The sequence below is a fragment of the Phascolarctos cinereus genome, unplaced genomic scaffold (genome assembly GCF_003287225.1).
Source record: "Phascolarctos cinereus isolate Bilbo 61053 unplaced genomic scaffold, phaCin_HiC Scaffold_4;HRSCAF=312, whole genome shotgun sequence".
NCBI classification, from domain to species: domain Eukaryota; kingdom Metazoa; phylum Chordata; class Mammalia; order Diprotodontia; family Phascolarctidae; genus Phascolarctos; species Phascolarctos cinereus.
The window spans coordinates 206,576,456-206,601,246 of record NW_027555847.1 but is presented as its reverse complement, the minus strand read 5'-3'; the positions used below and the strand labels follow the sequence as shown (position 1 = coordinate 206,601,246).

The following is a 24,791-nucleotide window of genomic DNA, read 5'->3' as shown; positions in this document are numbered from 1 at the left end:
AGCAACTAAGTAGATTTTAAAATGCTTTCTTTATTTGGTGACATGTTAATTAGTTTATTCTAGAAAACAATATGCTATTTGATCGGAGAGGGCTAAAATTATTTTATTCGAAGCAGGGAGGAATGGTTAATTGGGCCACTTGGCCAATTTTCTGAACATTTGCCTTGTTCTGACTATATTCCAATGGAAATGAAAGAAACATCTGGTTACCTCCAGAGATTTTCCACAGATGGCATATTTCCTTGCCCAGCTTGGACAATTAGAAACTAGGAAGGCTATCCCTATAGTTCAGCTGAATCAGGTTGACTACCTATGTACTACAGTAACCAGTGACTGAACGTAAGTCAGGAAGCAACCATGGAGAAAAACATGACCCCATCATCTCATGATAAAAGAGACTCTCAGGTATATGTGGATACAGTATATACATATACAACAAGTATTTAATCTCTACACCCCAAAAAATATGGGACTGCCAATTTTCTCCTACCCATATAATCTTTAGGATGAATATTGCCTTTTTGTGACATATTCCCTTTTAAGCTGCCCTCTGGAAGGGAGAGGAGGATGAGAAGTGTGATTTGGTCCAAGGAATAATAATAGCTCAGGAAACTAATGATACGACCATAGAGTTATAAAATAATACAGTGTCTAACACTATTTGATGTAGAAAGAATCTTTGAAATTATCTAGTCGAATCCCATAATTTTTACATGAATATACCATTTCAGAGTGGAAAGATGCTTCAGTGGACACCGAACCCAATTCTTATCAAGAAAAAATTCCTTCTTCTGTAGCTGCCCATGTTGTGACTCAACCTTTATCTTTATCTAAAGAAATCCAGCCTGAAGGAGGACCTACCACTTTTGGAAGCAGCCCACTCTTCTTTTATGTGACTCTAAATGTCTGGAAGATTTTCTGACAAATTTGCCTCTTTTCAATTGCCACTCATTGCTTCTTGTGCACTCCTCAAAGGACAGATCTAGTTTAATTTGTCTTCCAGGTGAAGAATGTTTTAAACACTGAAAGACACCCAGCCTTACCACTGTAATTCTCTACTGCACGCTAAGTGCTCCCCGCTTCTTCAACTAGCCTTTCTCTAGACCCTTTTCCATCCTAGCTGTCATTCTCTAGGCACTCAAGATTATTCATTTCCTTCCTAAAATGTGTCACTTAGACTTGCACATGATACTTCAGATTTGATTTGACTCTCTTCACTTCCTTGGTTCCGGAAATAGGGGCTACTCTCAACCTAGCATGATAAAATACAGATAAGACCAATGAAAGCCCACCTAGCAAACTAAATTGTACAAGGTCACGGAATGAATGAATGACATAGTGTGGAAACATCACTGGATTTGGAATCTCGATCAAGTCAGGAATTTTCTACATTCTTTAGAAAAATTACTTCTTCTTTCTACCATACAACTTTCTCCTAAGTAAGGGGGTTAAACTATATCAGGGATTCTCAACCTAGAGTCAGTGAATTTGTTTATATTTAAATATTTCGATAAGCATATTTGAATATGATCAATTTTATTTTTAATTCTATGTATTTTATTTTATACATTTAAAAGCAATGTTCTAAGAAAAAGGGTCCAGGACATAAAAGGGATTAAAAATTCCTGGGCTATAAGAATGTGAACATCTCTCCCAACTCTACCATTTTATGATTCTATTTTGCTAGATATAAATCTCCATAGTTATTACCCAATAGAGTCAGGATTTCAAGTCCACTTCTTAAAAGGGAAAGTGGAGGGAGCACTAATCTAGGAGGTGACAGGGAAAAAAGGAATGGGTGCCAGCCCATTAAAAGTTGCTCCTAATGTTGATAATATCCAAGATGAACAACCGCTGGAAAAGAGATATAAGATAAAGTTAAGAAGTCAATCACTGATAGCTGTTACTTGGTAACTCTTTGTGATTATGTCTTCCCCATACAGACTAGGATTAGGGACCAACTTCTAGCTATAATAGAAAGGTATTATAATGCCCTGAGTATCTCAAAACAATTCATCCCAGAAGAGTTTTTGTTAATGTTCGCTTTCTGCAAACTGCTGTATCTAGATGTGTTGCCCTGGGATACCGGTATGGCAGAATTCCTCTCCGCCCTCTTCCTCCTCCACCCCCCAATCTAACTGCTTTCCCTGCTGATGAGGTGCAGTCTGAGGCAGGCAATTTGCAATTGCAAATAATTTACACTTGACAAAAATAACTAGGGTCTCAGCAGAAAATAAATGATCTTGGAGATTTCAGGCTCTATCTTTGGCTGCAGGGAATGTTTTATGTATTCTCCTCAGTACCCATTTAAAAGTGTCAGCATTGAAAATCCTTTTGATTGAAGCTTCAATCCTTCCCACTCTAACCCATGAGGAAGATTGTTGCTTTAATTATACTAAACATCTAGCATAATGTCAGCTGAAGTTGGGGTTTAGTTGTATTGAATATAATGGCAACAAGAGCCTATACACAGACACACACACACACACATACCCAACTCTTCGTTTAGTGAAAAATGAAAGAATCTCTAAACGAAAACTGCTGCTCCTTCTTCAACCAAAGTAAATTTTGGTGTCATGGTTTCTAGAAGTAAACACAATCTCCCTATGTGATGTAATTACATCTTAGCTTTCTGAAGAAGAATACTTTATAGCTTAAATGCTATTAATTGTAAGCCATTTTGTTCCACAGGAAGTTGTTCATTGATAACTACCCAATTAGGGTTATTTTGCAATTAGTCTATTCACAGTAAATTTATTGCAACAGGAGGAGTCTGTGGAGCAGCAAATTAAAGAGTTGTTGGGTCTGTATATGGCAAGGACTCTCGAATGCCAATCTTATTAAACAGTTTATAGCTCTCTGGAGAATTCGGCCATGTTGATTAATATGTTTTGAGATGAGTCCCAGGCAAAATACCTTGCCAGAGAACATGCAATAAGCTAGATCCCCTTCAGCTCTAATTATGGGCCTGCACCTCTACACGTGATGATAGACATGTGTACCTTGGAATAATGTGATACATTTACATAGGAAGGCAAGTATACCTTTCCCATACCCAAATACTTTCTTTTACATTCACAGATCTAGAAAGGTCTAATCTCCAGTAAGAATAAATGAGGAAAACTTTCCCTACAAGTAAATACTGCTGCATCTTAAAACATGAACTAAATCTCTATAAGCAGCTAATTTTAAACCCAAATTCCCTTTGACTTTAAGTAGAAATATATGTTCTAACAAAACAAGGTAAATAAACATGCAACTCTCCTTTCTACCGAGGAAAAATCATGAGACAAACAATTAAAGAATACTTTGATTCCAACAGGGGCCCTTAAGATCATTCTACTGGATTACCATTAATGCTGTGTAAATTTTGCGTTGGTTTCCTCAGCACTGAGAATAGATGTACCCTAAGGTATCCACATACCCTCTTGTTCTTCTACTGTTGCTGTTCAGTTCCTTCAGTTGTGTCCAATTATTCAAGACCCCATTTGGGATTTTCTTGGCAAAAAAACTGGACTGGTTTGCAATTTCCTTCTACAAGTCATTTTTTTTCAAACTTATGAGGAACTACGGCAAACAGTATCAAGTGACTTTCCCAAGGTCATACATCTAGTTAAGTGTCTACAGATTTGAAATTAGGAAAAAGTCTTCCTGACTCCCTGATATCAAGCCCAGCATTTTATACACAACGTTCCCTGGAAGCTTTGACTTGTTTTCCTTATAAACAATAACAAAAGGGTCTACTGAGCCAAGACGATGCAACCTGTGGGCTTTGGCACAAAATGAACTATCCCATTTGGACCTAAGGACCATACTGTTTGCCTCACTAGCACAGTGCTCTGACTAATTCAGGTAAACAACTTCATTTGTTAATGATTCAGAAGTCCCACATTAAAAGTGATGCTTCTTCTCTAGCACTAAAGTCACTTCCAATTTAGGAATCAAGAAATAAGTGACAAAGTCTCACTAAACCTTAGTCTTAATCTGTTCAGGAGAACACAAGGAAAATACTTCAGTTATCTAGAGGAAAACAAAAATAAAGCCCAGTTTTCTACTTGGCTTATTTCCTAAAATGCAATGACTGGACAAGCGTCACACTGGCGTTGTTGGACCATTTGGCCTGTCTACATTCACAGCATAATTTTTATCTCCGTCTCTACCTCCATTTATATAGTCAGCTCTATACACATGTGAAAATGCCTAGAATCCTTCCAGGGAGTTCATTGGTGTTTTCTAGAATTCTAGGTCCATAGTTCAAATAACTTATCAACCTAAACTGGGGATCCTTTGCTGTTGGTGGATCAACTAACACTTCACTGGCACTCTCCTACTCAATAAACTCCACTGGTTCCTTATTACCTCTTAGAGCAAATATAAACTCTTCTGTTCTCCTCTTCACAAACTCCACACTTCTGCTAAACTGGCCTTCTTATGTCCTTACATCTCCAGTCTCTTTATAAATGCCATCTTTCCCACCCTCAGTGCCTGCCTTCCTCACATCTGCCACTGAGAATACCTAATTTCCTTTAAATCTTAGCTCAACCACCACTATATATGTAACCTTTTCTGATTGCCCTCATTTTTAGTGCCTCCCTCACAACCACAAAATTATCTTTTATATATTTTGCATTTTGTACATATTTATATACTGTATACTCTTCACAGGATATAAACTCTTGGAAGGCAGGGAATTTTCAAATTTGTTTTTCTCTTCCCAGCAACTAGCAAAGTGTGTGGCACATAGAAGTGGCTCAATAAAGGATTCTTAAATGATTGATTCATAATACTAACACATTCATCTTACATCAGTGGTGGTGGATTGATCAATCAGCATCATTCTAGTTAATAAAACCATCCAATAATGTAAGGAGTAAGAGGCTGTGGTTGTACCTTGTTATATTTCTAGGGTCCCATAAATGCAAAATTCCTACACACCGACATTATGAATACTGTCTCAATAAGCACTACTTCAGGTAACAGAAGACTAAGACATAATGAGAGAGTTTTAACATGTGTTCTTAAAAATTTTGCAATATTAAATACAGTATTAATATAAAATTAAATATTAAAATACTAGTATTAAATATCCTGGTAATAGGAATGTCATATTATACTACTGTTGTTTATTTCCCTGAGTGCCTACCCAGCACATAAGTTGGCAGTCAGGAAATTCTTCTGTCATGAATGAATGAATGACTCAACCTAAAATAGAAGCCTCAACACGTTTATAAGATTCTTACAGCTCAAATGCAAAATTCTGTGGTGTTACATTAACTTATTGCACAAACAATCTGAACCCAAAGCAGTAAAGAATGATATTAGGAATGAAAGGGGAAATCTTTACGATTCAGAGAAAACATCTCCCTTTGGCCAATGACTTACCTTCAAGGGGACAGAATCGGGTCACCTTCTCTGGCATTAGCTTCCCCACCTTGTGTTGGCAATATATCTCCGCAATTTCCTGGCGACATTGTTTGGATTTAGACCGGGACACAGCTGAGATGGCCTCCTTGCCAGAGATGTCACACCTTGGCAGCTGATCGTATTTGAGTTCAGGGGAGCCAGCCCCATTCTTCCTGGTATGGGGTTGCTTGGAGGACTTAGGAGTTGCCTTGGTGGCACTACTGTTCTGGGCAGCTTGATTGCTGTACTGTAAGGCTTCATTAGAGCCTTTTCCCAGGAGTGAATTCTCCTTTACTTTTTCCTCCTGCTCTAGTTTCTTCTTCAAATGTTCCTTCTGTTTACTCAGTGACTTCCTTCCCAACTCTGGCTGCTGCTTCTGCCTCTGAGTCCTCGCAGCAAAGTTACTGTTATCGACATTTTCAAAGTCTTTTGGCACTGAGTTTTCATTATTGCTATCTGTCCTCATTTTCTCCTTGGGACGGTGAGAAAAATATCCTTCCTATAAAAAGTGGGAAGTAAAACAGAAGTATTAACAGAAGTGCATGATTAACATGACAGGTTATATGGGATGGTAAAAAGAGCATAGGACTGAGAATATGGAAGATAGAATTTTAGTTCAGACTTTGCTATTCACTAGCTTTGTGACCTTGTGTTACTCAGGCACTATGGACTTCAGATCCTCCAAATGTAAAATGAAACTATTAGATAAGATCAGTAGTTCTCAAACTTCATTTATTCATTATCACACCACAACACTGCTGGCCATCGTGGCAATGGTAAGGATGTTTAGAATAGTATTAAGAAAGGGTTTGGAGGTAAAAGGGACTACAGACCCACAACACAAACCTTGGGACTCAAGTCAATATTTATTAAGCACTCCTATGTGCCAGGCAAGATCCTAAGCCCTAGTTAAGTAGAAAGACCACACCTGCCTGTAAATAGTTTCGATTCTAATAACAGAAGATAATATATGAAAGGAAGCAGACAAGAAATGGCAAACAAATGGTCAGGATAGAAGGCAGAGGAGGTCCACAGTATACCCTGGAGAGATTGTTCTGCCTCTTACCTCCTTCCTTCACTTCTTTGCTTCCCTGGGACTCATGGGAGAGGAGGCAACTTTGTCCTTCTGAGAGATAAGAGTTGCAAATGAGGAATTTATGATGCCAAGCTGGGAAGTGCTGGCAGTAAATAAATGTGAAGCTTAGCAGTATAGGAAGGGGTTTCATGGTATATCCTCTGAAAATCATTGGACTAGACAGTATACAAGGACTCTCTGAGACGCACCCTTATCTCAATTAGACCATTATGAACAGAAGAGCTACAACCTGTCATTCAAGTTCCATCATAAAATACTAATTGTTGATCTGAGTCAGCAGAAATGATATTCCAAAAGATAACTGCATATTATACATAAAATACACATATAAACAATGTATCAAAAAACAGGCTTTACCATTGGTAGGAAAACTTGGAAAAGAATGTTGGATTTCAAATAAGAAGTCTTCGATTTGAAATATACTTGCTACCTACATGATCTTAAGACAAGTCACAGAGAGAGCGCTGCCCTAGTGAAAGTAACACAAAATCTCGAAACTTCACTTCCTTCATCTGAAAAATGAGGGAGTTCGTTCACTGACAAGGGAGAAAGGCAATCACAAAACAGGAAACAAAGAACATCAATTATATGAAACTGAAAAGCATTTACAATACTGTCAGAATAATAAAGTCAATTGGGAAATAATCTTCTCATCAAATATCTTGGATGAGGGTCTTATACTGAAGATATGTAGGGAACTAACGCAAATGTACATGAGCAGAATTCATTTCCCAATGGATAACAGGGAAAAGCATAAGAATAAATACTTCTCAAAAGAACTGTAAAATATTATAACTATGTAAAAGATTATGTCAAATTACTACTAATAAAACAAATTTGATTCAAAACAACTATTTCACACCATACATATTGGCACGGAAGATAAAAGAAGGAAACAACCGATTTTGGAACATGAGTATCAACACACATTATACATTTGTTTCTCTTGTGTCCAATTTTTCATGACACCATTTGGGATTTTCTTGGCAGAGATATCTCCAGTGCTTTGACATTTCCTTCTCTAGCTCATTTTACAGATGAAGAAACTGAAGCAAACAGGGTTAACTAATTTGCCTAGGGTCACACAACTATTAATTGTATGAGGCTGATGCCAGGTCCAGCACTCTATCTACCACATCAAATGCACTTTGTAATTATAGGGATACCAAAACTAGGTATATGCCCCCACAAGGTAGAAATATACAAAACTATAAAGAAAAATGTTACAAACGACAACAAATTTATAGCAACAGAAGGGAATAGGCAGTTATATAGTACTTATTGTGTGACAGACACTATGCTACGCGTTTTACATATATTATCTTATTTTATCCTCACAACTCTTCCAAATAGGTGCTGTTTTCCTCATATTACACTTGAGGAAATTAAGTAAAACAGAGCTTAAGTAATTTGCCCAAGGTCACATAGCAGGTAAGTGTCTAAGGTTGGATTTGAACTCAGGTCTTCCTGACCCCAACACTTTACGTTCGTGCAAGCGTGTGTGTGGGGGGCGGGCGGGGTGTCAGAAATGGTACCAATTCTATGTGTTGTGTTGATAACAAATTTTTTTTAGTAGCAAAATGATTGGGAACAGCTAAATAAATTATGGTCCACGAATTTAATGGCACATTTTACTGCCCTACAAAAAAACATAAACATGCACACACACACACACACACACACATACACACACACACATGTACATATATATATATATATATATGAAAAAATATACAGAAAAGTCTGGGAAGACACATGAACAAGATAAGAAGCAGAAACATAGTAAGCCCAATGACTAAAACAATGTAAATAGAAACAACAACAAAAATCAAAACTGAGCAATGTGTAATTACAATGACCAGTTTTGGCCCTGTATAAAAGATATGAAAATTACACATACCCTTCTTCTCTTGTTTTTGAAATGATGCAGCATGAGTGGGAAGAATTCTCTTTTATCAGTCTCAATCAGTTAATTTTGTTAAGAAATGAATGGCTCTCTGGGTGGGGAAGTAGTGTAATGGACACACTGAGAGTGCAATGTAAAAAAAGACTGATAATTTTTTAAAAAATTTTTTAATGGACGGATTGCTTAGACTACATAGCCTCTAAGTTACCTACCAGCTGAGAGGAAGATATTCAATATTATTGCTTCAAATGCATTCAATCCACGTTTTCCTTCTTCATTTCACTACATTCCCATTTCTCAAACTATATGATTTTGAAATCTATTTCTTCTTCTTCCCTGTCCCCAGAAAACAATATGGTTGCCCCGGAAAGACTCAATGATGACTCGAGGACAGGGCAATCTACTACTGTTTACTGCAGTTTGAGTCTTGATGAAGTAGTTGGCAAGGTAGAAGGGGATTCTGTGTCTGGCCATCATTTACACTGCCAATGCTGCCAGTTAATACTCCTTCCAGGGCAATGAGGAAGTCCTGAGGATGGTCAAGGTCAGGGATCCAGGGATCCATACTTCTCCCTTCTTGAAGCAAGGATATGAAAAGAACTGCCATAAACAGCTATGACAGGTAGTGTGGTATAACACTCCCCTGCTCAGGAGCCCATATCTGAGTTCAAATCTCATCTGTGACACACATTGGTGGGATAACCCTGGGCAAATCACTTAAACTTTCAGTGCTTCTAAGCAACTCATTAAGACTAAGAAAGAACCCTAGCCTAGTATGAACAGAAAGAAACATGCACAATTTTCTCATAGTACTGAATTATGACTCCATTTGATTTTGTGGAAGGCAGAGGACTATTGTAGACCTAGACTTAGTGGCCTCCTAAGGTTACAATAACAGATGTAGGAAGTCCCATCTGGAAACTAACTGTGCAGCCCTGATCGAATTTAGTACCTCAGATTCCTCATTTGTAAAATGGGGAGCTATAACAAAATTCAGTATACTTTCTAATTTTATCGAGCTTCAAATCTTTTATTTTAGAAATAAACTGCAACAATCACATGGCAAAGTAATAGGAGGCTAGTGAGCCCAGACTTCAGTGATTTCATCCAAAATGGAAACTGAGCCCTTTTTCATTATACTCAAATGCAGTTCAACAATAATGTCTCAATTTTTTCTTGAATGTATTGTTACCTCACAGAACCTTTTGCTGTTGTTATAACATGAGAAATTATATATATATATACACACACACACACACACACACGCATATATATATATATACGTATATATGTATATATATATGTGTAGGATGAAGGGACAATATGTATGGAGAATTTTGATTACAAACAAAATAGAAATTGCCTACATAATTTTGCCCTCTTTCCTACGGGGCAATGACTACCAGAGAAGATGTCTAGGTTTTATTTTCTGAGAGGGGTGTGTGCATCGCATAATGGACAATTGTTCAATCTCAGTTTCAGGAAGATTTAAGTTTAATAGCTGCATAAGGTCCACGCTAGCTGTTCATGTCCATGTCCATAACTCTTCATGCTAACATGGGGAAGTTACTATTTAAACTCTTAGCACCCAAAACAAATCTTCAACACTGTAACAACCAGGAAGTTCTCCATAAAAATTTAGTCACAGGTCCTTACTTCCTTCTAATCCCCACAAACAAAATGAAAGAAAGTAAAAACTTTTCACACAACACAGAGTCTATTCTTTCCTCTTCTCCTGTACCCACAACACAAAGTAGATTGGCAAAAATAATCTAAGGACCAAACACTAGTAATACTGTGTACTGCAGAGCAAAGCAGCTCCTAGGCCTCGACATCACTTATACTACCAATGCTGAGGACTGTCACTGCTTGCAGAGCAGTGACTTAAATCACTGACCATGGTCAGAGTCAGAGGTACAGGTATCCGAACCTGTCCATTCTTGAAGTAAGGATATGAAAAGATTTGCCTTAATAAAAAGCTATGACAGGAATTGTGGTATAACAAAGCTGGCCTTAGAATGCCAGGTTTGAGTCCTGTCTCTAACACATACATAGGATAACCCTAGACAAATCACTTAAACTTCAAGTGCTTTAGACAACTCCCTAACACTAAGCTTCAGACTTCTCCTGGGCTTTCCCTACACCAATGAAAATCACAAATCTATTCCCCCAATATTGAGACCTACAAACAATATTCCTGTGGTCCTGTTTTATAAAAAGAACACTGACCATGGATTAAGAAGAACTGGGTTCAAACAATACTTCTGACATTTACTACTTCTGTGACCTTAGGTATTCAAGAAGCCTTTATGGAGTACCTACAAGGTGCCAGTACTGGACATACAAATACAATAAACCTCCATAAACCTCAGATTCCTTACCTGTACAATTAAGGGGTTGGATCTTATGTCCTCTTATGTCCCTTCCAACTCCAAATCTATAAATCCATGATCCCAAAATTTACCTTTTACCCTGCCATGTTATCAATAGAAAGTTTATCTGACAAATTGTTTTCCTATTTCCATCTACTGAAAGAGAAAAGGGTCATCCTCTCATTGTTCCTGCTCTATTTAAAAATCAAAAGGACTGAAAAAAAAGGCCTTATCTGTCTATATATGAACAGTTAGATTTTCTCATCCTTGGAGAGAGAGAAAATTTGCTTGTTTCCCCTCCACTGTCTTCCTTAGCTAATATGAATCGAAATCCTCCTCATAAGCACATTATCAAGGAGTTAATGATTCCAGGGAATAGCCAAAAAGAATTTGCATTCACAGACATCCATGTCCTTTCTTATCATTCTCATTTGGCAGAATATTTAGGTTTCTGGGTCTCCTTCATTCCCCATTAACTGGTGGTCATACGCTCAATGCCCAGCAGAGAACATTTTGTTTTAAACTACCTATTTAAAAATCTCCTCTTCTTCACTGATTCCTGGAAGCCTTTCATAGAGCAGAGAACACTACTGCAATTACCATTGGGTTTTTTTCCCCCTTTTTTTGGCTAGGAAACCTATGAATACTCACCTAACAAAGTGAGAATAGGAAATTCTACTTGTTAATTTGTCTTATCAGTAACCTGAAATGGTATCAATTCTAATTTAACATGTGGCTAGCACACACAACTTACCCAAGGCAGTCCTACATGATTAACTCCAATATGGCCTGGAAGTGAATTCACATTCAAAGGTTTTTGAGACACCATAGGCAATCAGTTGGGTCAAGTACAAGTAAAAAGGAATATAATGAGGCAATTAGAGGCTCTCCATTGTCCTGAAAAAGTTACTGATATGCAAACAGAGAGGACCAACTGCTTCTATATGTCCTAAAGAATATTCTTGGGATGTTTCCATCAGTCAAAATTTAAAACTGTTTTACATGCTCAGGGTGTTCCAAAAGTGGCAGAGGAAACCCCATATTCAATGATCCTAGGAAGTAGGTAGCTTAAGGAAATTTTAAAATCCTTATTTCATACTGAGGGAATTGAAATTTAGAGAATATAGATGACATATGCAGGATAATATATACTAGAGTTCTAGATTTGGCACTTAGGAAGGCCTGGCTTCAAGGATTGTGTTTGTCCTAGTTGCGTGACCATAGACAAGACACCGGTGCTAATCTTAAATTTTCTTCTAAATAAACTGGTTGTAATGATACTTCTATCTACTGCACTGATGTTTGTGAAGCTCAAAGGAAACATTATGTATAAAGTGTTTAAAGGGTTGCATAGAAATTAAGAAAACAAAATGATATGAGTTCAAATCCAGACCAAATGTTTGGTGGCTGTGAAACTTTGACCAAATCATTTAACCTTTCCCCTCTCAATTTACGTAATTACATAACTGTTGTGAGAGGTAGATTAGATAACATATGGAAGCATGCTGCAATCATTAAAGTGATATATGAATGTTGTTATTACAATTATTTTTAGCCCACATCTATAATTATACAAATATAGGAAACTCAGGAGCAGGTACTTGACTGCTTAGCCTGAAGTAAGGAAAACTCATCTTTTCAAGTTCAAATACAGCCTCAGACACAGAACTGTTTGGACCTGGCCAACTCACTTATCTCTGTTTACCTCAGTTTCCCAGAGAAGGAAGTATGTTAGCCAAGAAAATCCTAAATACAGTTATGAATAGTCAGGAACGACTGAAATAACTGAATAAATAACAACATGAAAATTCTATGAATGCAATTCAGAAACCATTCTTTACTTTATAGCATCAGACCGTTTGAGTCACTAAGAAATAAAATAACTTGCCTGTCAGAAACAGGACCGGAATGTAAGATGTTCCTCCTTCTAAGGCTAGTTCTCTATCTATTATACCCAAATACCTATCACCATCAGAACCACCAGCATTTTCATGACTACCTAGTATGGTGGAGAGAGTAAGGCATTTGGAATTAGGAAGGCCTACATTCAAATCCCGTCTCACATATGGACTACATTATGTGGGATTGGGCAATTCATTTAACCTACGTGTATCTCAGTTACTTTTACAATCCTAGAACAGGGTCCAAGGAGAAGAGTTCTTCTTGGATTTGATCCCATACTCCCCTTTCCCAGGGCTGACTGGTTCCCAGGACAACTAAACATCAGCTCTCTTCTCTTTTCAAAATTTCTCTTAAAGTGTCAGGGTAAGCACCCATGCCAAAATGAAGGCTAAACGGAGCTGCAAGCCTAAGCAAATCTAGAGCTAATTAACAATAAACATAGAAATATCTTCTTTGAAATGATCACTGCGTGGGTGCCAAATTGTCTGTTATTTCACATGTGTGATCGAGTTGCCATATTTCCTTTATTCTTAACCAATCTAATAACCTTAGGTTATTTATGCTAATGAAACATTTTGATTTTATTTTAATGTACTTATCACAATGATTGCAAGTTCAAATGTTTGCATGAGTCACTCCCAAGCTCTAATTGTGTGGCGGCTGTTACAGCATCTCTCAGCTTCTGCTGGAATCCATTTTTATCCTCAGCAAATAATTAAATGCAATAATGTCCTCCATTCCCATTCTACCTTGGGCATATTTACAGCGAATTCCAGTCAGGCAAAAATATGCTAAACACAATCTGGTTCTGCAATATAGATTGCATTACACAGGGCCATTTTAAGAAATCACCAAAATCTGTTTTCATTATTTCCACTTATTCTGATATCAAACCTAAGGCTGGGGCTATAGTTTTGCAAATTAGTCCTCTATAAGCTGGAAGTTCAATAACACAGATTACTGGGAGTGACTTTAAAAAGTCACTGTGCCTCAGTTTCTTCACACATAAAAAGCTAAACACTGAGTATATATATCTTAGAGAAGAGATAAAGAAACAGATCAGTCTTTTTCTTTTAGCTACAGATATAAAATGTTTCCTAAGTTCACCTCTACTGTTGGTTTTGATACGGCTTTTGTTGAATGTGTAAGAGTTGCATAAATTATCATGCCAATTGCTTTGATTTTATGTATTCGTTATTTTTCTGCTACACATGCCAAAATGGAAATGACAAGCATTTATGCTTTCAGGTTTGTAAAATACTTTATGCATATGTATCATTTAATTCTCACAGTAACTCTATGAGGTAGCTGCTATTACTCCCATTTTACAAATGAGGAAACTGAGGGAGAGAGAGGATAAGTGATTTCTCACATTATTAAGACTTTCAAGCAAGCTTCAAACTCACATATGTCTTCCTGGCTCCCAAGTCCACTACTTTATTCATTGCTAAAAACAATTAAAATTGTTGGGGCACAGTCTATACAAACAGTAAAAAATTCTGACTATGAGACATTTACGTTGGAATGTTTTAAGTCTATTTTTTTGAAACCCCTATATAGAAAACTGTTAATTGTGCATTTTATTAACTGGAATTTATAATTTTGCACATAATACATGTTTATATTAATTACCTCAATGGTCTACTACCTTTTTAAATGAATAAAGGGTTGGTTTTTTATTGTATCCTGAATGATTGAAAATTGGGAACTATGATCATAAACACACTAACCTACGTCCTTTATTCATGTGTCCTTTATTCATGTGCATGTATACAGAAATGTGGGAATAAATTAAAACATTACATTTCCTGGCATAGATAATCTTCTGAATATAAAATCTGAATTTTCAGGAAGAGATTTTTGCCATTAGCAAAGAATTTAATGCAGACTTCTAAGGTTACAGTATCTCTAGTAAATTTATTTATAGACCTCCTCAAACATTTTCCATGAAGTTAAAACCTGGTAACAAATTTAGAGCTGAAAGGGATTGTATAAATAGAGCTCAACCCACCTATTTTTACAGATGAGTTTGAGGAAGGTAGCCCTGGGTCATTCAGCTGGTAAGTATCTGAAGTGAGATTTGAACTCAAGTTTTCTTGACATCAAATGCATCATTCTATATGCTTGGCACCTCCCTTGAAAAGAGACATCAAGTGTATGGGAAAGGGCATCAATGCTGATATTAAGAGTAGCTGACACCTTAAGATCAAGAAAAATAAAAGTGAAAGATCTAAACAACTCTTGAATTAACTCATTGCAAGGTAGTAACTATTTTAAAAATCTCTCATCATTTGAGTTTTTCACAGTGTGAGTAATATTTAAACAGATTTTATACACATCACTCAGTTAAGGGATTTAAAATATATAATTTTAAAACGATTCCACTCATTTTCACCATCCATATGATTAGACCATGTACATATTTTAATGTAAATAAAAGTTATATGAAGTCATACTCACTCTTCACAGGAATTAAGAGTATTGTCTCCCCCATTAGACTATGAAGGCTATGAGGGTATGAACTGATTTTCTAAAATTATACTGGTGATGATGGCGATGATTACCTTGCTTTATTCTGTATCTCTACTGTTTAGCACAATGCCTAGCACATGGCAGGGCAGAATAAATTCATCTTGACTTGAACACTTGTTCACTGACTAAAGAGCTACTGAAAACATCTTTATGAATGCAGGTTCTGAAAATAACATTGGCTCAAGAAAATTTTTTTGAGAATACTGTTTCTCTGACAACACAACTAAAAGATTTTTGCATCGAGAGAGAGAGAGAGAGAGAGAGAGAGAGAGAGAGAGAGAAGGAGAATAGAAGGTCTAACAGGAAATACTCTACAGACTAAGTAAGGTTATTAATAAATTACTATGTGAAATAGGTGCTATTATTCTCACAACAAAGGAAACCAAAGTAGAGATTAAGTGACTTCTCCAAGCTACTCTAGGACCATGGATTTGAACAAGTCTTCCTGAATACAGGCTCCCTATGTCACCTAGAACAGCAGGTACACACTGGTAAGATTATTCCAGCCAATGGACAAACCCAGGGTAATCTCCGGACCTCAAACCTGTCCCTCAGTTAAAGGATACCTATGCCATGCATGTGAAGATTACCCCTGGCAGATTCAGCAAATGAGAAAAATTTGTTTTAAAGGCCATAAAGGTAGATGAAGCAAGCACTGTGAAGTGCTTGAAGGTTGGTGAGACGTTGAAGATGCCAAGTTCATCCACTACATCCCTCATCATGGCACAGAGAAGCACACAGCCAAATGAAAAGGGCCAGGGAAAGAATGATATAATCAATTCGTTCTGAAAGCTCTATTGATACTTTTCACTTAAATAAGGGTATTAATAAGGCTATATACCCTTTCTGCTCACAGTGTTGTTCTTGAAAAAAAAAATGTTAAGGAAAACTTCAAATTCATTAATTGAAGAAAAACCTTAAATGGGTATGCCATACTTCACACCTACAGTATTCCACTTTCATTACTTCTCTGGAGTCAAATTTGGTGTTTCTAATTACATAGCATTAACTTTCATGTTTTCTTGTTCTTTTTTAGGTTGCAGTCATAGTACAAATTGTTTTTTTTTTCCTGGTTCTGTTTATTTTATTCAATAGTTATTCATACAACTCTTTCTGTATCTCCCTAAATCATTCCTATTCCAGTTCCTTATGATATATTCTTCCAATTCACAGTTAAGATTTTTTTTTCCCATTTTTCAACTGAGAAGAAATGTAATCTACTTTATTTCTAACTCTTCACTAGGTTGATTTCATTTGATAGAGGATGCCAAGAGGTAAGGCCACAACAAAGCACAGAGAACAAAGTGCTGCAACTAGAATCAGGAAAGCCTGAGTTCAAATTCCACTTTAGACAGTTACCCTAGGTAAGTGACTATGCCTGAGTTTCTTCATGTACAAAACTGGAACAATAGTAACATCTACAAGTTGTTGTAAGGATCAACTTAATACATCTCCTAGAATAGATAGATAGATAGATAGATAGATAGATAGATAGATAGATAGACAGATAGATAGATAGATAGATAGATAGATAAAGTATATGTGAAGTGCTTTGTAAAACTTTAAAACAATGTTAAAAGTTAGCTACCTATACAGGCAAAACAATGTCTAGACACCAGGAAACAAATGCCAAGATAATGACTGCCACATTACATTCAATTGAAAGGATACAACATGCCTATAAACAAGTGAATATAAAGTCCTCTGAGGAAGAACAGAAACACTAAGGTTAAACAGATGAAGGAAAGTGATAACATTGAAAGGAGAAAAGAATACTGAGATATATGATTTTTTAAAAAAATCACTATTATAAAATTTAGGGCTTAGAAGTGTCTGCAAAAGGTCTGTGAACTTTGGAGAACAGGAAAAAAAATCCACAATTTCATTTCTATATAAAGAATTTTTTCAGTATGTGGATTAAATACATTATTTTGAGGAGGGGTCCATAACCTTCACTGGACAGCCAAAGGGGTGTAAAACAAAATCAGTTAAGAACAGCTGCTTTACCAGTTCCTCAGTTGTGATCTGCAACAGATATAGGAAAGGTTTTCTCAACTAGCAGATGATCTGAAAGTGTCAGGACTGGCTAACAATTCCCAAGGGACTGATAGGTTTAGTAACCAAACCAAAAGACTGACTTGATTGTAGCCATCTCCAAACCACTTTAGGGCTATAGATTCTGTGATTATCACCTATGGGTTTTGGAGCAAGTCATAAAGAAATAGAATTAATGGGAGGAACCACGAGAAAGAAACCAAAGCAAAGGATAACAAAATAGCATCCAGAGTCCATAGTTCTTTCTCTGGATGAGGGTAGCATTTTCCATTCTCACTCTTTTAGAGTTGTCTTAAATCCAAGTGAGTCACTAGACAATGTGGCTAATGTTCTCCTGGTTCTGCTCATTTCAGATAAGTCCTTCCAGATTTTTCTGAAGTCCATGTGCTCATCATTTCCTATAGCACAACAGTATCCCATTACATTCATATACCACAACTTTTTCGGTCATTCCCCAAACTGATGGGCATCCCCTCAATTTCCAATTCTCTGCCAACGCAAAAAAGCTGTGATACATATATTTTAACCTATGGGTCCTTTCCATTTCTTATGATGTCCATAGGATGCACACCTAGTATACGGATTGCTGGATCAAAGGGTATGCACAGTTTCATAGCCCTTTGTACATAGTTGATAGGTTTTAAAAAAGGGAAACAAGTTATTGTGTTTCTGACACGTTTAATATTCCCAAGGGATAATGGTTAGAATAGCGGACACTTGCTCCCCATTCATCTGAGGACACTAAGAGTCTCTTTGGGAGAAAGACCCCAACTTGTTAGCCTATATATGTGAATGAGAGAGAGAGAGAGAGAGAGAGAGAGAGAGAGAGAGAGAGAGAGAGAGAGAGGGAGAGATGGAGATAGATAAATTAAAAAGGGAAAAAGAGGGAAGAAAAACATGCCCTATCAAAAATGGCAAACTCAATCACTATTTGACAATAAACAGTCCTGTTAAGGAGGTAATTCTATACGGAGACCTCTTTATTACCTTTAAAAATTATCCATAAGGTTAGTTTCCTTTTAAATACACTTAGAATCACAGTATCCATGTAATTGGAACATTGCATCATTTAACACTTAGGGCCAAAATACCTAAGAATGGAGGTTTGGAACAAGATGGGAGAGTTTGAAAAGTGATCTGTCTCCTTGCATCAAAGTCTTTTCAATACTTCCAGCAGCAGGTGCATAAGAGGGCACTGCCTGCAATCTCATGTCTTCGAATCATCTCACCAGGATGGTGGGGCAATAATTTTCTCTTCAGAAAATAAGTCAATTTTAAAGCTGAAAAATGCCCAAATAAGAACAAACTTGGAAGAAGGTAGGCTCTCAAACTGGTGATTTGAGAAAACTCCAGGATTATTCCAAGAATTTTTTTTTTTGGGGGGGGGAGGTTTGGTAGTGAAAAAGAAAATTTTCTTTGGAAATAGGAACCGGATAGTAGATGGGGCAATGATAGAAGGAAAGGAAGATAAGTCTATAAGAATAAATATAGAAATAGGGAAATGCAACACTGAAAATATATTAAGAAAAAGAAAATATTGATTCTTCTTTTTCACCTGATCAGTAAAATGTTTAATCATGAGGAGCTCAGTTCAAATCCAGCCTCAGACATTTACTAGCTATATGACCTTGGTAAGGACACTTCACCTGTTTCCTCCACTACAAAATGGGAGTTGAGAGGATCACTGATATATGTAAAACAGTAAGCACATTATCAGGCACAAGGTAGGTGCTATATAAATTCTAACTATCATCATTAACATTTTTAGTATTTAGATACATTACTCCTGAATGTTTGTGATGGGATGTTAAGAGAACTATATAGTATTAGAGTAGGAAGGATGCTGAAGGATCAATTAATACAATTTTTGCATTTTATAGATAAAAAAACTGAGTAATGAAAAAACATTTGGAGACTTGGGTGGTAGTCCTAAATTTGCTGCAAATTGTTTTGAACTCAAGGAACGTTACCTCCTCAGGCCTATGGTCTGGCAAGAAGGGCCCAGGGAGAGGAGCTGTCCATTGATATGCATATAGTGAGGTCATTAGATCAAGACCATAAAGTATGAAAGGACAGAAAGGGGACAAGGAAAACGCATGAGATGTTTTTTCCATCTGCAAGATAATACCTACCAACAAGCACAATTGGGATATGTGTCCAGGAATAAAAAGACCGACACAAAACAGGAGGCTCAATCTTACCTTTGGAAGTAACGTCTATACGCATAAAAAAAAAATTCGGGGTAGTTTTCTTTTCAGTGCATGGAAGAGGAACATCAGCACCGGGAAACACCAATAAAAGCCTCATGGGCTGTTCTTAAGGCTCCAAGCAGCAGAGGTGGCAAGAAAGCATATTATATAGACAGTACAGGAAACCCATGATGGCGGATCTGAGTGTGAGGAAAACTAACGGAAGCAGAAATGAGAAATCTGACTAGACCGGAGAACAGGTAAAGGGGAATCGCTAGGTTGGATCCAGATCAGATAGTGTTTTCCATGCCAAACCATAGTTTTGTTGATGATCCCGGAATTAACAGGGAGTGACTGGAATTTATTAAACAGGAGAGTGATGCGGTCAGATCAGCACGTTGGGAATCCATCCACTTCGCAACTGTGTGACAGATGATCTGGAGAAGAGCGCTACCTTTCTAAGCTGGGTATACCTTCTTAGTGGTAAATTTTGCACGACATGACAAACAATATTGATAGCGGAAACATTCTGCTCCACTTAGTTGGCCTCTCTCCTTTGGTTTCCTTCCTTCCTCCTTTCCTTCCTGGAGCCATAACTTGAGCTCTTTGGAATATTGTCACCTCTGTCCCAAAGGTACAACTAGGAATTTTTACATTTGAGAACGGGGAATATACAGACCATATGTACAGTCAAGGCTCTACTAGTATTTAGGGGAAAAGGAAGGAGACAACCATGTGAAACAGGCATATAAGAGAACAGGACGACAGCACACTTAGGCATACAGGGATCTTGAGAGATTCTCAACACTTTACCTTCCAGTGTGGCAAGTATAACCCACTGGGCCGAAATCCCACTCTACTTAGGCGTCTGGCTCCTAATCTGCTTCTACATTCTTAGTCATCAACTGGGTAGGCTCCACTTCAACACACAGATATACGAATTGGCCGCCTGCTTCTCAACAAAACTATGGGCAAAAACACATCTTCTGTCTTTGCTGGTTGATTGTCCCTGACAACCCCTACGCCACACAGGTAAAGAAAACTACCATGTGGTTCATTACAAAGAAAAAAATTTGGACAGTGATAAGGTGAAAGTGATTCTGGAGCACAGAACATAATAGAGTTAAATAAGTGAACAAGTAAATAAGCAAAGAAGTAAATAACTAAATAAATGAATGAATGAATGAATATATAAATAAATAAATACCAAATAAATAAGCAAACCCCAAATGCTTTGTGCTGTCAAAAAGCTTGATATCTTGGGGTGGAGGAAAGGGAGAGAAAAGATGCCCACTATGTACTGAGGAATATCTCTGGTGAAGGTTTCACAACTGCTACCTATGAATTTTATTTAATGTGCAAAGGTAGAAATGAATTCTCTGTTCTTAAATCTCCTTTATGTGTGAGTTTTCCTTGGCCTTCTGTTCAACTACAATAGTACTACATACAGTTTTTTTATTGGGCAAAAAACCTAAAAACACTGAGGTTTCCACATTTAGCCCTTGTATAGTAGGCATTTTATAAATATTTGTTAATTTCAACTCAATGTGCATCACTGTGGTCACAGAAAACATTTCCAATGAAAATCACCCAGGCAAGCAGAGTAATCTGTCCTTTTGGGAAATCACTTTCACATTTTTTCCTTTGGTTACTCATTTTTTTTTTTTGCTCTTATTTTCCACGGACTTTGCGTTCTTAGCCTCCAGATTCACCCATTTGTTGAAATCTCCTAACTTTGCCCAGCTCTGACATCAAACAAAACATTAATTTTCATCTTCAAATAGGAGCATTACATATAGCAGACTAGTGCTTGGATTAATCCACCATTGTGTTCTACGGGGCTATTCATAGGTGGCTTATCTATGGGGCAAGGATTTCTCTGGAAGATTGAGAACTAGAATAATTACCTTTGTATTTGCTCCGGCAGAAGACCTGGGTGGCCCAAGTTTAAGATGAGTTAGAAAGAATTCTTAATCAGTTACGTTTCACTCTTCATGACCCAATTTGGAATTTTCTTGGCAAAGATGCTGGAAAGCTCTACCATTTCCTGACATTAGCAACAGCAAAAATAGGCACTGTACCATCCAGCTGCACTTGGGAATGGGCACAATCAAAAGTGGACTTAGTCAGTAGCACCAAGAAGGCAAAGCTTCAAACACAGGATGACGGTCAGAAATGTGTTTTCAGGGTAGGAAGGGCTGAAAATAATACACGTGGCTAGAACAAGTCAGAGTTGTCAGAAGAAAGTTGTAGGGGAAAATGCAGGTGAGTATGACTCAGCATGTGGCAACTAGGAGTGCCAGGCCTGGAGTCAGGAATACCTGGGTTCAAATCCCACCTCAGAGATGTGTGATCCTGGGCAAGTCATTGAAACCTGTTTGGCTCAGTTTCCTCATGTGTAAAATTCGTTGGAAATGGCAAACCACTCAAGTAGTTTTGCCAACAAAACCACAAAATGGGTCGCAGAGTCACACATGACAGGAAAACGAGTAAACTAAAACAACTTAGCCATCTAGAGAAGAACCCATCAAATGTAGGTAGTTATCGTCCTCAGGACTTCCCTCCTGGTTGTCTCTTTCTAGGGTCCTAATCTTTAAGCTTAGACCTCCTGACTCTGATGAAACTCTGGGCTTATGTCCAATTGGATCCATCTGACTTGTTCCAGAGGCCTAGTAACCTGACGTGGCACTCAATCAAACTTACTTTAATCATTTTGCAAGAAATGCCTAAGGATGAGCGTTATCTATTCATAGACATAAAATTGAATAAGTAGAAGGGAGCCAAGTAAACGATATAATACATATATCCCTGACTTCTAAAAATCAAAAGAAAAAACAAATACATCTTATGCTAATCTAGTATAATTTGACTTTACAGGTATACACGGATTCAAGATGTGATATGTAGATGAGAGCCACCATTGAAAATGGCCACCATAAAAATGCAGGTAGTTGTAAAATAAGGTGGGCAATGGTTCAGAAATAATTAGAACTCGGTGGTGCCTCACTAAAGTCAAAACTCCCCTTAAAATACTTTAAAATTCAGTATGGACTTAAGAATGTATATATAATGAGGATCACATTTGCTCCTTGGAAGGAAACCTATAGCAAATATGGACAGCATATTAAAAAGTAGAAACATCACCTTGTACACAAATGTCTGTAGAGTCAAAGCTATGGTTTTTCAAGTACAGGGAGGTCAGGGCATTGCTTCACTCAAAGTGAGAACCTGAAAAGGCCAAAGTCTCACACTGCACTGTAAGCAATCTCAAGTCATTGATATCCGGCCACTGAACCCAGAGGGCTATGTAGAAGAAATTGAGGTTGCTGACATCCCTCACTCAAATCAAAGTTAACTTCAAGTCATGTCATCTTCTCCCTGATATCAAAGTCCTCTTCGAGAACACAGGACAAACACACTATCGCACCTAAACACTACAGAGTTGATACTCTCAAACTGTGGTGCTGGAAAAGACTTTTAAGCTTAGACAGCAAGGATATCAAATCGGGCATTACAGAAAGAAATAATATAGAATATTGTAAACTAATACTAATATGTAATACTAAAAGCTGAAATACTGAAGAAGATTGAATATTTTAAATAACAGAAGACAAGATAGGACTCATTGGGAAACATTGAAGGCAAAAGGAAAAATGAATGGCAGAAAATGAGATGCATAGATACCGTTACAAAAGTGAAGAACACGAACTTGCACAGACTTTGGGAGACAGAGTACAGAAGTGACTTGTGTTTCTCAGTGCATGGAGTAAAGGACAGTTAGATAGGACTGAAAAAAAAACAATACAAAATGCAAATAAGGTAGTATGATATGAATCATAAGAACAAACTACTTTAATTAAATGACTGTTACTAAGTCAAATTAATTGAAAAAAAGAACTCACCTAACTACCCGAAAGAAAGAAAGAAAGAAAGAAAGAAAGAAAGAAAGAAAGAAAGAATTCAGAGGAGGGAGTTATGGCTGAGTTACTAGACAAAGGCTTCCAAGAGGACATTAGCATTTGAGCCAGAACATGCCTTCAACAGGAAAAGTCGGAACACTGCTTTACAGAATAAACTCATGGAAGAATATTGGGAGATAAGATTGGAAAAGGAAGTTGGGGCCAGATTACAGATGGACATGAATGCCAGATTGGACTTTAGCTGTAGAAAATGAAAAGGCATTAAATATTTCTGGTAAGGGGAGTTTTATTGATCAAACAAGAAGCATTCATGCAGGAAGAGCTGTGAATGATCAAGCAGCTGTTTTAGGAAGGTTACTCTGACAGTAATGTGTATACCGTATTAAGAGGGATCAATTAAAATGCTACAGTAATAGAATGGGCATCATAGCCTAGTTTCTCATAGGAATAACATAGGAAAGGAAATCAAAGTCAAACATATCCTAAATTCCAAACTAGTTTCCAGTGTTCTTATACATCCCCCCCTCTTCTACAAACTTTTCAGGCTACCAACCTGATCTTTAATTGTTCCTTACACTCACCACTCCGTCTCCCATCTTCATGTCTTTGTATACGTTCTCCTTGAAATACTTAATAAGCTCCCTCTTAGTTTCCTTCAAATTTCAATTTAAATGCTACTTCCTATATAAGATCTTTTCTGATCCTCCCAAACCACTACCCACTGACTTTTCCCTGAAAGCCACTGACCTTATTTTCATTTGTTTATGCCAATATTCATAGAACACTTGATAGAGAGGGCTGTCCTCATAAAGACTTAAGATCAAGACCTACCTAAAACCTACTAGCTGCATAATAATATTAATAAAAAAGGCCAACCTTACTATTATTATCTCATTTAGTTCTCCCAATCATGGGGTGATATTATTATTGTTATTATTATACTCATGAGGAAACTCAGGTGGTGCACAGAATTAAGTGAATTGGCCAAGGTCACACAGCTACTAGATGTGAGGACAGATTTGACCTCGGGTCTTTCTGATTCCAGGTCTCTGCTTCATCAAATGTGCCACATAGCGGGCAAAAATCACAGATAAAGTCCTTATCTTAGTCTGTCTCCCCATACCTATATTGTACTGGTGGTGTTTAAGGCTGGCAAAACATGAAGCATAATTGATGCTAAAGAAATGAAAATGAATATCTGGCAGAGGGCATCGGAGAGGTGCATCATAACATATAACCAAAGAGGAACTTTAAAAGAGAACAAGAATACAATATATCACAAGGTTTATGATGAGCTGCAAACAAGGATAAATAAGGCTTCTACCATGTTCAGTGCACTCCTTGCAGGGAACTTATTGAGGGGCCATGAAAAAGAGTTACGAGAGATGTGCAAGCATGTAATTGCCACCACTGCAA

At 37.3% G+C, this 24,791-nt stretch overlaps 1 protein-coding gene across 2 annotated transcripts in view; it reads right to left on the bottom strand.

The window, feature by feature from the left end:
- Positions 1-24,791, bottom strand: part of XYLT1 (xylosyltransferase 1) — a 389,357-nt gene that overhangs the window by 190,836 nt on the left and 173,730 nt on the right. For both annotated transcript variants that reach the window (XM_020972424.2, XM_020972425.2), the window contains one exon: positions 5,383-5,902. In XM_020972424.2, the coding sequence (XP_020828083.1) occupies positions 5,383-5,902 (520 nt within the window). The remainder of the gene's footprint in view (positions 1-5,382; positions 5,903-24,791) is intronic.